General features: G+C 49.3%; 1 protein-coding gene across 1 annotated transcript in view; it reads left to right on the top strand.

Moving 5' to 3' along the window:
• TMEM71 (transmembrane protein 71) overlaps positions 1–10,111 on the top strand; it is a 122,518-nt gene extending 112,407 nt beyond the window's left edge. The window contains exons 9-11 of the mRNA XM_056518648.1: positions 637–765; positions 3,581–3,665; positions 9,689–10,111. Of these exons, the coding sequence (XP_056374623.1) occupies positions 637–765; positions 3,581–3,665; positions 9,689–9,749 (275 nt within the window). The 3' untranslated portion in view covers positions 9,750–10,111. The remainder of the gene's footprint in view (positions 1–636; positions 766–3,580; positions 3,666–9,688) is intronic.
• Positions 10,112–14,904: the final 4,793 nt, after the last annotated feature.

Raw genomic sequence — 14,904 nt, 5'->3', positions numbered from 1 at the left:
AAATTACTTCTATTAAAAAAATCTTAATCCTTTCAATAATTATCAGCTGCTGAAGTTGAGTTGTTGTTTTCTGTCTGACAACAGTGCTCTCTGCTGACATCTCTGCTTATCTCGGGAACTGCACAGAGTAGAAGAGGTTGGCTATGGGGATTTGCTTCTAAACTGGGTGGTTCCCGAGACACGTGTCATCAGAGAGCAGTTAGACAGAAAAGAGCAACTCAACTTCAGCAGCTCATAAGTACTGAAAATATTAAGATTTTTAAATAGAAGTAATTTACAAATCTGTTTAACTTTCTGGAGTCAGTTGATAAATAAAAAAAAAATTTTTTTTCCCTGGATAACCCCTTTAATGTGTCTAATTCTGTCCAAAAGCGCAAATTAACTTTAACAGCATATGAGCACATGTAGCAGAGCTGAATTTGTCATTTAATCTTTATTTTTCCTCTGCAGTGTGAAAACTGACCTAAAAAAAAGTTAGAATCCTATGGAAAAAAAATATATATATATATTGTGGGCTCCCCCGCCATGGGTTGAGTCAAATGACTTCAGCTCTGCTACATCGGCGGATGATCTTTACTGCCTTTGATCTTGTGTTTTTAGGAACCCATAGGGTAAAACTTTTTATTTTTTTCACAGATACAAACACTTGCCAATTGTCCTATGATATTAACAGCTTGGGACCGACAGAGAGGAGGCACGTGAAGAAGCATCCTTCAGATTCCAGAACTACAGACATAACACCGTCTATAGGAAGCGTCAGTGTGGGTAAGTGACCCTATAGTACTCACAGTGCTGCCCCCTACCAGGACGCCTCTGTTGTTGCCACAGTGTTACATTGAAGGGCTTACCGATCCTTTAGTGCAGTGGTCTTCAACCTGCGGACCTCCAGATGTTGCAAAACTACAACTCCCAGCATGCCCGGACAGCCGTTGGCTGTCCGGGCATGCTGGGAGTTGTAGTTTTGCAACATCTGGAGGTCTGCAGGTTGGAGACCACCGCTTTAGTGTATTATGAAGCAAAAGGCGAGTGCTTTTTTTTTAAAACATAACTTTTATTAAAGGGGTACTACCGTGGAAAACTTCTTATTTATTTATTTATTTTTTTAATCAATTGGTGCCAGAAAGTTAAAACAGATTTGTAAATCACTTCTATATAAAAAAATCTTAATCCTTCCTATCGCTTCAGGGGGATCCTGGGTGTCTTAGACACCCGCGATCCCCCTTACATTCCGGGTCACCGGGTCACTATAGACCCGTAATGACCCGGAATCGCGCAAATCGCAAGTGTGAATTCACTTGCGATTTGCTGCGATCCCCGACATGGGGGGGGGGGGGATGACCCCCCCCCCCTGGGCATTTGCACGGGATGCCTGCTGAATGATTTCAGCAGGCATCCCGGTCCGATCTCCGCCCGGCGCACGGCGGGGACTGGAACTGCCCATGACGTAACTGTACGTCATGGGTCCTTAAGACCCAGGGTGTCGGGACGTAACGTTACGTCATGGGTCCTGAACGGGTTAAAGGGTTACTACTGTGGAAAACTTTTTTTTTTTTTTTTAAATCAACTGGTGCCAGAAAGTTAAACCGATTTTGTAAATCACTTCTATTAAAAAATCTTAATCCTTCCAGTACTTTTTAGGGGCTGTATACTAAAGAGAAATCCGAAAAAGAAATTCATTTCCTCTGATGTCCTGACCACAGTGCTCTCTGCTGACCTCTGCTGTCCATTTTAGGAACTGGAGAAAATCCCCATAGCAAACATATGCTGCTCTGGACAGTTCCTAAAAGAAACTGTCAGAGGTCAGCAGAGAGCACTGTGGTCAGGACATCAGAGGAAATTAATTTATTTTTTGGATTTCTCTTTAGTATACAGCCCCTAAAAAGTACTGGAAGGATTAAGATTTTTTAATAGAAGTGATTTACAAATCTGTTTAATTTTCTGGCACCAGTTGATTTAAAAAAATAAAAAAAAAGTTCTCCACAGTAGTACCCCTTTAAAGGACATCTGCAGCGTTATTAACACTTATCCTCTATCCACAGGATAGGGGATAAGTGTTTGATCGCGGGGGGGGGGGGGGGGGGGGGGTGTTCCGACCGCAGGGACCCCCTGTGATCTCCTGTACGGGGCCGCGGCTGTCCCGTGCAGGGGTCACGCCTCCTCCAAACATCTCTTTGGGAGAGGCGGGGAGGCAGCGTTCGTGCCTCCCCTATAGAACTGTATTGGGACGGGGAGGAGACGGGGCGTCACCGTTGACCTCTAGGTCGACGCTACGCGCCTTAGTGCTCACTATGAGCGCTAATGGCGGTGCCCCGTTAGGGAGATCGCGGGGGGTCCCAGCGGTCGGACACTTATCCCCTATTCTGTAGATAGGGGATAAGTGTATATTGCGCTGCAGTTGTCCTTTAATTCCAATAATACATCACCCACTATACAAAAACACACAAAAATATATTTAGATACAAGATGCGGCTTTATTTGGCAAATAGGTGTAGCAAGAGACAATGTGGGAATGAGGAGGTATCCAATAGGGGCTGATACTAATTCACCCTATTAGCTGTCTCTATTACACCCTTTTTGGCAAGTGTTACTTCGCCCTCAGAAGGGCGACCCCCACACTGGAACCTGACCCTATCACACGCTAGAAGCCTTAACCACCCTACAGGTTTCTTTCACCTATATCTGTAGCTGAAGTCTCCAGGGGATGCTCGGTTAGGGGATAGTGTATCCTCATATTCTGACCTCAGATCTCATCCTCATATCCTGTCCTCATATCTAATCCTTATATCCCAATCTCATACCCCGACCTCATATACTGACCTCATATCTCGTCCTCATATCCCAACCTCCTATCCCATCTGTATACCCTGTCCTCATATACTTATCTCATATCCCGTCCTTATATCTAATACTTATATCCCGACCTCATATCTCGTCCCTATATCCCAACCTCATATCCTGTCCTCATAAACTCACCTCATATCTAATCCTTATATCCTGTCCTCATATCCCGTCCCCATATACTGACCTCATATCTCGTTCCCATATCCCAACCTCCGATCCCATCTGTATACCCTGTCCTTATATACTGACCTCCTATCCCATCTGTATACCTTGTCCTCATATACTGACCTCATATCCCGTCCTTATATCTAATCCTTATATCCCGACCTCATATTCCATCCCCATAACCCAACCTTCTTTCCCATCTGTATACCCTGTCCTCATATCCCGACCTCATATCTCGTCCTCATATCCCGTCCTTATATCTAATCCTTATATCTCGACCTCATATCTCGTCCTAATATCTCGTCCTTATATCTAATCCTCATATCCCGACCTCATATCTCGTCCCCATATCCTAACCTCCTACCCCATCCTCATATCCTGACCTCATATTCCATCCTCCTATCCCAACCTCGTATCTTGTCTTCATATTCCATCCTCCTATCCCAACCTCGTATCTTGTCCTCATATTCCATCCTCCTATCCCATCCTCATATCTCGTCCTCATATCTTGACCTCAGACCCTGACCTTATATCCTGTCCTGTAATCTAACATGTTTTGTATTTTGTGTTGCAGGTGGCACCAGACAGAGGAGGATATTATTCCTCGGCCTCATCTTTATTCCTCTATTGTTACTCTGCCTGGTGTTTTGGTGGCTCAGGTATGTCAATAATCTGTATATATTCTATGTAAGTCTGCAAGACAGAGACAGGAAGTCATGGCCATTACCCTTATCATCCATATGGTTGCTGAGCCCCTTTATCCTGGGCACCGGTGGTGGTGCCAGCTCAGGGGTGCTCTGTTTGCTGTTGGATGGGTAGGGATATATTCTATTCCATATGAAGGTCCAGTGCCTAGGGTGGTATGGTGGCACCTTTTAGGGGCAGCACCAGCTGCTAATTATAAAAAATATAATTTGTTCATTGACAAAAAAAATGGGCCCAGAGGGAGTCAAAAGTGTCCCCCCATCTAAAAAAGACTCTCAGTGGCTACTTTTGGGGTAGCATACCTCTTGGTGAGAGATTGTTGACTGATAGATATTCCTCTATGATGCCGTTGGAGACATTTTGCCCAGTAGATAGAGTCTGAGAGGGGGCGTGATGGTTGTTCTGACCAAGCTGTTAGGAGGTGCTGGGAGCAATACTTATGTGAGGGCACACATATGAAGAAAAAGCTCTGGATGGCCCAGACAGACCACTAGTAGATAGGATTGTTTGATTCACCAACAAACACAAAGAGCTCCCACAGTTTCCTTGTCCACCATCCAGACAGAGGTGTCTCTTCATTACACACCCCTGTCTCTTCATTACACACCCCTGTCTCTTCATTACACACCCCTTTCTCTTCATTACACACCGCCTGTCTCTTCATTACACACCGCCTGTCTCTTCATTACACACCGCCTGTCTCTTCATTACACACCGCCTGTCTCTTCATTACACATCGCCTATCTCTTCATTACACACCGCCTGTCTCTTCATTACACATCGCCTATCTCTTCATTATACACCGCCTGTCTCTTCATTACACACCCCTGTCTCTTCATTACACACCCCTGTCTCTTCATTACACACCCCTGTCTCTTCATTACACACCCCCTATCTCTTCATTACACACCCGTCTCTTCATTACACACCCCCTGTCTCTTCATTACACCCCCCCCTGTCCTTTCATTACCCACCCCCTATCTCTTTATTATACACCCCCTATCTCTTCATTACAAACCTTTTGTCTCTTCATTACACCCCCCCCCCCCCTGTCCTTTCATTACACACCCCTATCTCTTTATTACACACCCCTGTCCCCACCCTGGTCACTTCCAGGTGTTTAGTAGAAGAAAATGATGTGTCACAGCTCCCATTACACTTCCTGCCATTGGCAGCAGTAATTGTCACCTTTGTTGCAACGGGGTTGTAAATGAGAAATCTGGACTGCTAAAATCTGGAACTGCATCATAGTGCTGGGCGGTATACTGGTTCATACCGAATACCGAAATTTTTGTGCTGCACGATATGAATTTTAAGCCATACCGCAATACCAGTTTGGCCCCTCCCCCTCGGGAATGAATGAATCAGCCCAGCGCTGCGCTGTCCCCACATCGGGGAACTAATTATATTTAACTTACCTACGTCGGCCTTACGCGGGGGACTGGAACGTCGGACAGCCGTCAGCCTATCACTGGCCGCAGCAATGCCCCGGCTCCTTACATGACAGTGCGCTCAGCCTATCACTGGCCGGGGCAGGACATCGCTCTGGCCGGTGATAGGCTGACGGCTGTCCGACGTTCCAGTCCCCAACGTGAGGCCGACATAGGTAAGTTAAAGTTTATTTTCTTTATCTTTTGCAGCCCGGGCATAGGGATACAGCGTACAGCAGTGGTCTCAAACCTGCGGACCTCAAGCTGTTGCAAAAGTACAACTCCCAGCATGCCCCGACAGCTGTTGGCTGTCCGAGCATGCTGGGAGTTGCAGTTTTGCAACATCTGGAGGTCCGCAGGTTGGAGACCACTGGCGTACAGTGAGTTCTAGCGCCAGCGGCCCCCAACAAAGAGGAGGAGGGCAGTGCTTGACATATGTGAGTAGTACCCCGCTGGGCTGATAATTAATTGGGGGGGGAGCAGAACAGCGCTGGCGGGTAACATGATTTAGGGGGGGGAAGCAGAACATCGCTCGCGGGTCACATGATTTTGGGGGGGGGGGAATGAAAGAAATACCGTTATATACCGTGGAACCACCATAAGTTACAAAAATACCGTGATACACATATTTGGTCATACCGCCCAGCTCTACTGCATCATCTTTATTGATAAATCCAGGTTCTCTTTAGGCTGCAATGGTGGTCGGGTTGGAGTATGGAGGCCCTTTAATCCTGCATTTGCTGTGGAGAGACACACTGCCCCCTGCTGGTGTGATGATCTGTGACGCCATCACATAGGACAGTGGTATAGTAGTGATACGAGGGACACTAACAGCTCAGTGATAGGTGCAGGACATCTTGCTACCACGTGTTGCTTCCCATGTCTGCTAGCTGGTATTTTTCAGCAGGATAATTCCCGGCCACACACTCTTAACCCACTGGTGTTACTACATAGTAAAATACAGGTAGAGTACGAGCTGATCATCCTCCCAAAACCAACGCACGGCAGGTGTATGGCAGCACTGAATACAGGAACAAAGAAGAAATGCCAGCGAGGTATAGCGGATCCCAGGTTTATTAAATGTATAAAAACAGGAACGGTAAATACAGGGTTACGCGTTTCAGGCATGTGACAGAACGCCTGAAACGCGTAACCCTGTATTTACCGTTCCTGTTTTTATACATTTAATAAACCTGGGATCCGCTATACCTCGCTGGCATTTCTTCCTTGTACATAGTAAAATAGTTTGTAAGGTTGAAAAAAGACAAGAGTCCATTGATTTCAACCTAAAACCCTACTGTGTTGATCCAGAGGAAGGCAAAAAAAACATGAGGCTGATGCCAATTGTCCCATGACAGAGGAAAAATTCCTTTCCGGACCCAATATGGCGATCAGAATAAATCCCTGGATCAACGTTCTATCCCCATAAATCTACTATCCATAATCTCTAATGTTATTACTCTCCATAATAACATCCAGAACCGCCTTGAACTTGTTTATTGAGTCAGACATCACAACATCATGTGGAGAGAGTTCCATAGTCTCACTGCTCTTACAGTAAAGAATCTCCTTCTGTGATGATGGTGAAACCTTCTTCCCTCTAGACGTAGAGGATGCCCCCTTGTCATGTTACCGACCTAGGTATAAAAAAATCAGTAGGAAGATCTCTGTACTCTCCATTCATATACAGTGGTCCCTCAACATACGATGGTAATTAGTTCGAAATGAACCATCGTTAGTTGAAACCATTGTATGTTGAGGGATCCGTGCAATGATAAGTATAGGATATTATACTCACCTGTCCCCGCTGCTCGGGACCGTCATTGCTGCCCTGGATGTCGCCGCGTCCCAGGGGTGTCCCTGCCGCTCTGGACGTCTCTGCTGCCTGGGATCGTCACTCTTCATCGCCGTCATCATGTCGCTGCGCACTCCGCTCCTATTGGATGACGGGACGGCGTGCGCGGCAACGTGATGGCGACGAAGGAGAGCGAGGGTGATGCAGGGGATCCTGAAGAGGATGGCCCGGAGTGCCGGGGACAGGTGAGTGACCGTCACCGCACCACATGGGGCACCTTAAACGGCTATCCGGTGGCAGTTGAAGCAGTCTGCGCTGCCGGATAGCCGTTTATGCGATGGCCCCAACATACAAAAGCATCATATGCTGATGCTGCCTCTGAGAGGCCATCGTATGTTGAAATGATCGGATGTCGGGGCCATCGTAGGTCGGGGGGTCACTGTATTTGTACATTGTGATCTGATCGCTCCTAAGACGTCTTTTCTCTAAAATAAATAACCCCAAGTGATAACCTGTCTTGGTCCTGTAATCTTCCCATACCATTATTATCTTTGACGCCTACTCTGCACCCTCGCCAGTTCAGCCACGTCCTTCTTATATACAGAACTGGACAGGAGGCAGCAGCTGTACGGGATGCCTCGGCGGTATTCTAACTGTACGGGATGCCTCGGCGGTATTCTCACTGTACGGGATGCCTCGGCGGTATTCTCACTGTACGGGATGCCTCGGTGGTATTCTCACTGTACGGGATGCCTCGGCGGTATTCTCACTGTACGGGATGCCTCGGTGGTATTCTCACTGTACGGGATGCCTCGGCGGTATCCTCACTGTACGGGATGCCTCTGTGGTATTCTCACTGTACGGGATGCCTCGGCGGTATTCTCACTGTACAGGATGCCTCGGTGGTATTCTCACTGTAAGGGATGCCTTGGCGGTATTCTCACTGTACGGGATGCCTCGGCAGTATCCTCACTGTACGGGATGCCTCGGCGGTATCCTCACTGTACTGGATGCCTCGCCGGTATCCTCACTGTACGGGATGCCTCGGCGGTATACTCACTGTATGGGAAGCCTCGGCGGTATCCTCACTGTACAGAATGCCTCTGCGGTATCCTCACTGTACGGGATGCCTCGGCGGTATTCTCACTGTACGAGATGCCTCGGCGGTATTCTCACTGTACGGGATGCCTCGGCGGTATCACTCACTGTACGGGATGCCTCAGCGGTATTCTCACTGTACAGGATGCCTCAGCGGTATTCTCACTGTACGGGATGCCTCGGTGGTATTCTCACTGTAAGGGATGCCTTGGCGGTATTCTCACTGTACGGGATGCCTCGGCGGTATTCTCACTGTACGGGATGCCTCTGCGGTATTCTCACTGTACGGGATGCCTCGGCGGTATCCTCACTGTACGGGATGCCTCTGTGGTATTCTCACTGTACGGGATGCCTCGGCGGTATTCTCACTGTACAGGATGCCTCGGTGGTATTCTCACTGTAAGGGATGCCTTGGCGGTATTCTCACTGTACGGGATGCCTCGGCAGTATCCTCACTGTACGGGATGCCTCGGCGGTATTCTCACTGTACGGGATGCCTCGGCGGTATCCTCACTGTACTGGATGCCTCGCCGGTATCCTCACTGTACGGGATGCCTCGGCGGTATACTCACTGTATGGGAAGCCTCGGCGGTATCCTCACTGTACAGAATGCCTCTGCGGTATTCTCACTGTACGGGATGCCTCTGCGGTATTCTCACTGTACGGGATGCCTCTGCGGTATTCTCACTGTACTGGATGCCTCGGCGGTATTTTCACTGTACAGAATGCCTCTGCGGTATTCTCACTGTACGGGATGCCTCTGCAGTATTCTCACTGTACGGGATGCCTCTGCGGTATTCTCACTGTACAGAATGCCTCTGCGGTATCCTCACTGTACGGGATGCCTCGGCGGTATCCTCACTGTACAGAATGCCTTGGCGGTATTCTCACTGTACAGAATGCCTCTGCGGTATTCTCACTGTACGGGATGCCTCTGCGGTATTCTCACTGTACGGGATGCCTCTGCGGTATTCTCACTGTACAAAATGCCTCTGCGGTATCCTCACTGTACGGGATGCCTCAGCGGTATCCTCACTGTACGGCATGCCTCAGCGGTATCCTCACTGTACGGGATGCCTCAGCGGTATCCTCACTGTACGGGATGCCTCGGCGGTATTCTCACTGTATGGGATGCCTCGGCAGTATTCTCACTGTACGGGATGCCTCGGCGGTATTCTCACTGTACGGGATGCCTCGGCGGTATTCTCACTGTACGGGATGCCTCGGCGGTATCCTCACTGTACGGGATGCCTCGGCGGTATCCTCACTGTACGGGATGCCTCGGCGGTATTCTCACTGTACGGGATGCCTCGGCGGTATTCTCACTGTACGGGATGCCTCAGCGGTATTCTCACTGTACGGGATGCCTCGGCGGTATCCTCACTGTATGGGATGCCTCGGCGGTATTCTCACTGTACGGGATGCCTCAGCGGTATTCTCACTGTACGGGATGCCTCAGCGGTATTCTCACTGTACGGGATGCCTCGGCGGTATTCTCACTGTACGGGATGCCTCGGCGGTATACTCACTGTATGGGAAGCCTCGGCGGTATTCTCACTGTACGGGATGCCTCGGCGGTATCCTCACTGTATGGGATGCCTCGGCGGTATTCTCACTCTTGTTTTCTAACATTTTGTTTCTGTTCCTTCTATAGGTCACCAGACCACAAAAGCATCGAGATTAGGAGCGAGACTGAAACCCATAACCGGACCTAGACCACGTGCTGGACTCCACCAGGCTTCTAAGCCGATTATCCAAGCAGCTTCCTTACAATACAATTATAACACCGCTGGCTTTGAATATATTTTGCGCCTGTGACGGTCAGCGGTGATGCCAATACTTATACTAAGTACAGGAGATAGACAGGCAGCAGTGCAATGACAACCCCTCGGGTGCACATTTAGGTACTTGTACTATATATAATGTTAGAAACCAAACTCTATCTGCTTGTCTCATGTCCTATGAGGGTCTTCTGAGTCCGTGGAGCAAGGTCCGGATCACCCTCAGTACTGAACATGAGAGGCTGTAGGCCTCCATAGAGATGAATGGACTTAAAGGGGTACTCCAGTGGAAAACATTTTTTTTCTAAATCAACTGGTATCAGAAAGTTATACAGATTTGTAAATTACTTCTATTTAAAAATCTTAATCCTTCCAGTACTTATCAGCTGCTGTATGCTCCACAGGAAGTTATTTTCTTTTCTGTTTGACCACAGTGCTCTCTGCTGACACCTCTGTCCCTGTCAGGAACTGTTCAGAGTAGAAGCAAATCCCCATAGTGAACCTCTCCTGCTCTGGACAGTTCCTGACATGGACAGAGGTGTCAGCAGAGAGCACTGTGGTCAAACAGAAAAGAAATTAAAAAAGAAAATAACTTCCGGTGGAGCATACAGCAGCTGATAAGTAATGGAAGGATTAAGCATTTTTAAATAGAAGTAATTTACAGATCTGTATAACTTTCTGGCACCAGTTGATTAGAAAAAAAAAATTGTTTTCCACTGGAGTACCCCTATAAGTGTCCGGGTTTCTCTTATTTTTCTGCAGGGAAAAACAAACTCTGGTATCATAGCTGGACCCCACATTCAGCTGGTCTGAGGGGGGCGCTGTGATCTGATATAATAGAGTTTGTCTCTATATTACCTCCCTTTAAAACGTTCTGATATGTCCTGCACGAAACCGTTACTAATATCACCAGATCAGAGCGCTGAAATGATAACAGCACCGCAGAGTATTTTGAGGGATACAACAAAAGGATAAGATGACGGCACAGGTGACCCCAGGGAAGATCTAACACAGTGGTCTCCGAAGTGTGGACCTTCAGATGTTGCACAACTACAACTCCCAGCATGCCCGGACAGCCAACGGCTGTCCGGGCATGCTGGGAGTTGTAGTTTTGCAACATCTGGAGGTCCGCAGGTTGGAGACCACTGATCTAACAGATCAGAAATATTATGATCTGACTTCACCATAGACGGTAATGCAGCCCTAACCGAATTCCTCTGACGGATTGAACATGTTTATTCTTTTGACGGGTCCGGAATCCTGAATTTCAGAGGCCGAATTTTCCTCCTCGGAAATCCTGCGGTCTGAATGGGTCAATGTAAAACCCTTTCACACCAATGTCCGAGTCCATTCACAAGGCAGAATTCCACCTCAAGTTAAAGCTCATAGGCTTCTATGGGATTCCGCACTTTCGTTCACGCTTCTGAATTTCCGATTGCGCTAGAAATTCTGCCGTGTGAATAGACCCTTAGACTCGTGCAGCAGAATTTACAAGTGGAATTCCACGCAGAGTTTTCTTAGTGTAAATCATACTCTTGTGGCTTTTTTTTCCAAAAAATAATTAGTTTTAGTGAAAGCTTCTTTTTTTAAATTTGGGGTTTTATCCCCTGTGCTTTGCTCATCACAAGTCATGTGATTCTATAATCACGTCACTCAAGGATTTCTATTTAAGAACTGGGTGAAAGAATGCCAGAAAAAATACCAACATACAGGTGAAAGTCGAAAAATTAGAATATTGTGCATTTCGTGTATTTCATTAATGCAACTTAAAAGGAAAGGAAGCATGAAGTGATCCAAAATCTCCCGGTAGACGGATTCGTTGACCCTGGACTTAATGAAGCACGGTGGACCAACACCATACCTCCCAACTTTTGCTAAGAGAAAAGAGGGACAAGCCACGCCCCTGACCGTACCTTTAGCCACACCCCCTAACCATTCACTCAGCCACGCCCCTAACCACACCTACTCACGTGGAATGGGAATACTTATTTAACGGTAATAATGTCAGTCTGTCATCTGAGTTTAGGAGGCCCTACAGGTGACTGACTACTACCCCCATCATTACCACTACAGACCATATAAGTGATTACATTCTTACACTTTTTGTGACACAGGTGACGTCTTTGCTGATCGGAGTCGCTCACTTTCTTTTTCTGCTCCATCCAGCTGAGGTCATCATGATCATTTCTAGTGACCAGAACCTGCTGGAAAAAATACATTTTAGGCTCTGAACCACTTTTCCAAGACCTATAGTGCCCAAAACTGTAATAGTTGTCCCCCCCCCCCCCCTTAATGTAGCAGCTGCTCTGTAGGTGACAGTCCCCCTGCAGGATCAGTCTCCCCCCCCCCTGGAGGTAGCAGTCCACCTATAGATGGATCCCCCCCTGTAGGTAGCAGACCGCCTGTAGATAGATGACCCCCCTTGTAGGTAGCAGACCAATTGTGGATAAATTCCCCCGCTCATCTAGCATCCACCCCACCACCTCGTCACCCCTGTAAGTAGCAGTCCCCTTGTTGATAGATACCCCCCCCCCTTGTTGGTAGCAGTTTCCCTGTAGATAGATGCCCCCCTCCCCCTGTTGATAGCAGTCCCCTATAGATATGTGCTCCCCTCCCCCTGTTGATAGCAGTCCCCTGCAGATAGATGCTCCCCTCCCCCTGTTGGTATAAGTCCCCTGTAGATAGATGTCCCCCTCCCCCTGTTGGTAGTAGTCCCCCCTGTAGATAGATGTCCCCCTCCCCCTGTTGGTAGTAGTCCCCCCTGTAGATAGATGCCCCCTCCCCCTGTTGGTAGCAGCCCCCTATAGATATATGTCCCCCTCCCCCTGTTGGTAGCAGCCCCCTATAGATATATGTCCCCCTCCCCCTGTTGGTAGCAGCCCCCTATAGATAAATGACCCCCTCCCCCTGTTGGTGGCAGTCCCATGTAGATAGATGTCCCCCTCCCCCTGTTGGTAGTAGTCCCCCCTGTAGATAGATGCCCCCCTCCCCCTGTTGGTAGCAGCCCCCTATAGATATATGCTCCCCTCCCCCTGTTGGTAGCAGTCCCCTGTAGATAGATGTCCCCCTCCCCCTGTTGGTAGCAGTCCTCTGTAGATAGATGTCCCCCTCCCCCTGTTGGTAGCAGTCCCCTGTAGATAGATGTCCCCCTCCCCCTGTTGGTAGCAGTCCCCTGTAGATAGATGTCCCCCTCCCCCTGTTGGTAGCAGTCCCCTGTAAATAGATGTCCCCCTCCCCCTGTTGGTAGCAGTCCCCTGTAAATAGATGTCCCCCTCCCCCTGTTGGTAGCAGTCCCCTGTAGATAGATGTCCCCCTCCCCCTGTTGGTAGCAGTCCCCTGTAGATAGATGTCCCCCTCCCCCTGTTGGTAGCAGTCCCCTGTAAATAGATGTCCCCCTCCCCCTGTTGGTAGCAGTCCCCTGTAGATAGATGTCCCCCTCCCCCTGTTGGTAGCAGTCCTCTGTAGATAGATGTCCCCCTCCCCCTGTTGGTAGCAGTCCCCTGTAAATAGATGTCCCCCTCCCCCTGTTGGTAGCAGTCCCCTGTAGATAGATGTCCCCCTCCCCCTGTTGGTAGCAGTCCCCTGTAAATAGATGTCCCCCTCCCCCTGTTGGTAGCAGTCCCCTGTAGATAGATGTCCCCCTCCCCCTGTTGGTAGCAGTCCCCTGTAGATAGATGTTCCCCTCCCCCTGTTGGTAGCAGTCCCCTGTAGATAGATGTCCCCCTCCCCCTGTTGGTAGCAGTCCCCTGTAGATAGATGTCCCCCTCCCCCTGTTGGTAGCAGTCCCCTGTAGATAGATGTCCCCCTCCCCCTGTTGGTAGCAGTCCCCTGTAGATAGATGCCCCCCTCCCCCTGTTGGTAGCAGTCCCCTGTAGATAGATGTCCCCCTCCCCCTGTTGGTAGCAGTTTCCCTGTAGATAGATGTCCCCCTCCCCCTGTTGGTTGTAGTCCCCCCTGTAGATAGATGCCCCCCTCCCCCTGTTGGTGGCATTCCCTTGTAGATAGATGTCCCCCTCCCCCTGTTGGTAGCAGTTTCCCTGTAGATAGATGTCCCCCTCCCCCTGTTGGTTGTAGTCCCCCCTGTAGATAGATGTCCCCCTCCCCCTGTTGGTTGTAGTCCCCCCTGTAGATAGATGTCCCCCTCCCCCTGTTGGTAGTAGTCCCCCTGTAGATAGATGCCCCCCTCCCCCCTGTTGATAGCAGTCCCCTCTAGATAGATGCCCCCCCCATTGGTAGCTGCCTCCCTGTAGATAGATGCCCCCCCCCCCCCCCCATCGGTAGCTGCCTCCCTGTAGATAGATGCCCCCCTCCATCTCCCCTTCCTGTAGGTAGCAGACCCTCGTAGAATGTAATATACTTTCCTATGCTCCATTGCTTGTCCAGTCCGGGACCTATTTCTATAGGCCATAGCCCTAAGCAGTAGGTCCCACAACCGGAGGAAGCCCAGATACCTTCAAAGAGAGCTGTGGCCGGGCCAGCCAGACTCCTCCTCGTCCTCCAGCTGTCCCGCCGCTACCTCTCCTGACGCCTCTGTACGTAATACGGGACGTGCCTGCGCACGTCCCGCTACGCTACATCCCAGTTGATATTGCTCTTAAATTGGCAGTGGCTGCCAGCCCCAGCGGTCCCCTGTCGGCCATCATTATGTAAGGAAATAAAAACAGGATATGAGGGGTCTGTTCCGCGATGGCGGGATATGACCCCAAAAACGGGAATGTCCTGCCGCATCCGGGGTGGTTGGGAGGTATGCCAACACCAGCAGATGACATGGCTCCCCAAATCATAGTAATGGGGGGGGGGGGGGGGGGGTTCATAAGCTGTAAGCGATTAATCATCACAATTACTGTATGACAAACCTCGGCTTGTAATGAGTCTCTCTTATATATTAGTTTCACCTTTTAAAGGGGTACTCCGGTGCTTATACATCTTTTCCCATTATCCAAAGGATAGGGGATAAGATGCCTGATTGCGGGAGTCCCGCCGCTAGGGACCCCCGTGATCATGCACGTGGCACGCTCAATGCAAGTCTACAGGAGGGGGCGTGATAGCTGTCACGCCCCCTCCGGTAGGCTTGCATTGAGGGGCGGAG

The sequence above is a fragment of the Hyla sarda genome, chromosome 5 (genome assembly GCF_029499605.1).
Source record: "Hyla sarda isolate aHylSar1 chromosome 5, aHylSar1.hap1, whole genome shotgun sequence".
NCBI lineage: Eukaryota > Metazoa > Chordata > Amphibia > Anura > Hylidae > Hyla > Hyla sarda.
This window is presented reverse-complemented; position numbering and strand designations above follow the sequence as displayed.